At 64.7% G+C, this 767-nt stretch overlaps 1 protein-coding gene across 7 annotated transcripts in view; it reads right to left on the bottom strand.

Moving 5' to 3' along the window:
* TP73 (tumor protein p73) overlaps positions 1-767 on the bottom strand; it is a 26,218-nt gene that overhangs the window by 4,667 nt on the left and 20,784 nt on the right. For all 7 annotated transcript variants that reach the window (XM_010165572.1, XM_029084402.1, XM_010165570.1 and 4 more), the window contains 2 exons: positions 642-751; positions 107-198 (listed from right to left, as the gene is read on the bottom strand). In XM_010165572.1, the coding sequence (XP_010163874.1) occupies positions 107-198; positions 642-751 (202 nt within the window). The remainder of the gene's footprint in view (positions 1-106; positions 199-641; positions 752-767) is intronic.

Raw genomic sequence — 767 nt, 5'->3', positions numbered from 1 at the left:
ATCTGCAGGTCTTTGGGTGGGAAGAGGCTGCAGGGGCTGGGCAGGACCCCGGGGCTGCGGCAGAGCAGAGCCCTGAGCCCCCGTCCCTCCCGGCAAAGGGACTCACCGCGCTTGGTGCCGTTGCCGTTTTTAGCTGCGCTCTCGTCGGGACAGGCGCAGATCCGTCCCTCGAACGATCTCCTCCCCAGGACCTGGCCGCTGCCAGGAGAGAGAAATCGCTGACCCTGTTTCCGTGCATCGCGGCTCCGTCCAGCGCGTTGTGGTTCAGCCCAGAAACCAGAGCAGCAAAACGCCTTCCCCTCCCTCCGAGTGAGCAACCTGCTCAGGAACCAACTGAGCCCCAACGTGCGGGGTGCAGGGGCCCCTCCCCAGGTGTCTGCTGAGGAAGAGGAGCTCCTGGAGCAGAGGAAGGCTCCAGCTGCAGTGGGAGATGCTGATGCTGGGCTGGGTCCCTGCTCCCTCTGTGCCAGCCCTTTTCCTCACGGGCAGAGAGGAGCCTGTCCCCTGCCATGGGCTGGGCTGTGGGGGCTGCCATATCCCCTTCCCCAGAGGTACCCCCTGTGATGGGGGGCTCCTTCCCGAGGTCCCCCCAGCCCTCCTGCAGCAGGAACTACCCTGTCCCTGCTCCCACAGCCACTCACTCTCTCGTCTCCAGGGTGATGATGATGAGGATGGGTCTCCTGTTCATTCCTCCCACGCAGCTGCTGTTGCACATGAAGTTGTACAGGATGGTGGTGAACTCGGTACCCACCTGCCCGGGGGGGGAG

This window comes from Antrostomus carolinensis, unplaced genomic scaffold (genome assembly GCF_000700745.2).
Source record: "Antrostomus carolinensis isolate BGI_N321 unplaced genomic scaffold, ASM70074v2 scaffold30663, whole genome shotgun sequence".
In the NCBI taxonomy this organism is placed as follows: Eukaryota; Metazoa; Chordata; class Aves; order Caprimulgiformes; family Caprimulgidae; genus Antrostomus; species Antrostomus carolinensis.
Note: the sequence above shows the minus strand (reverse complement) of the source record. Positions and strands in the feature narration are given on the sequence as shown.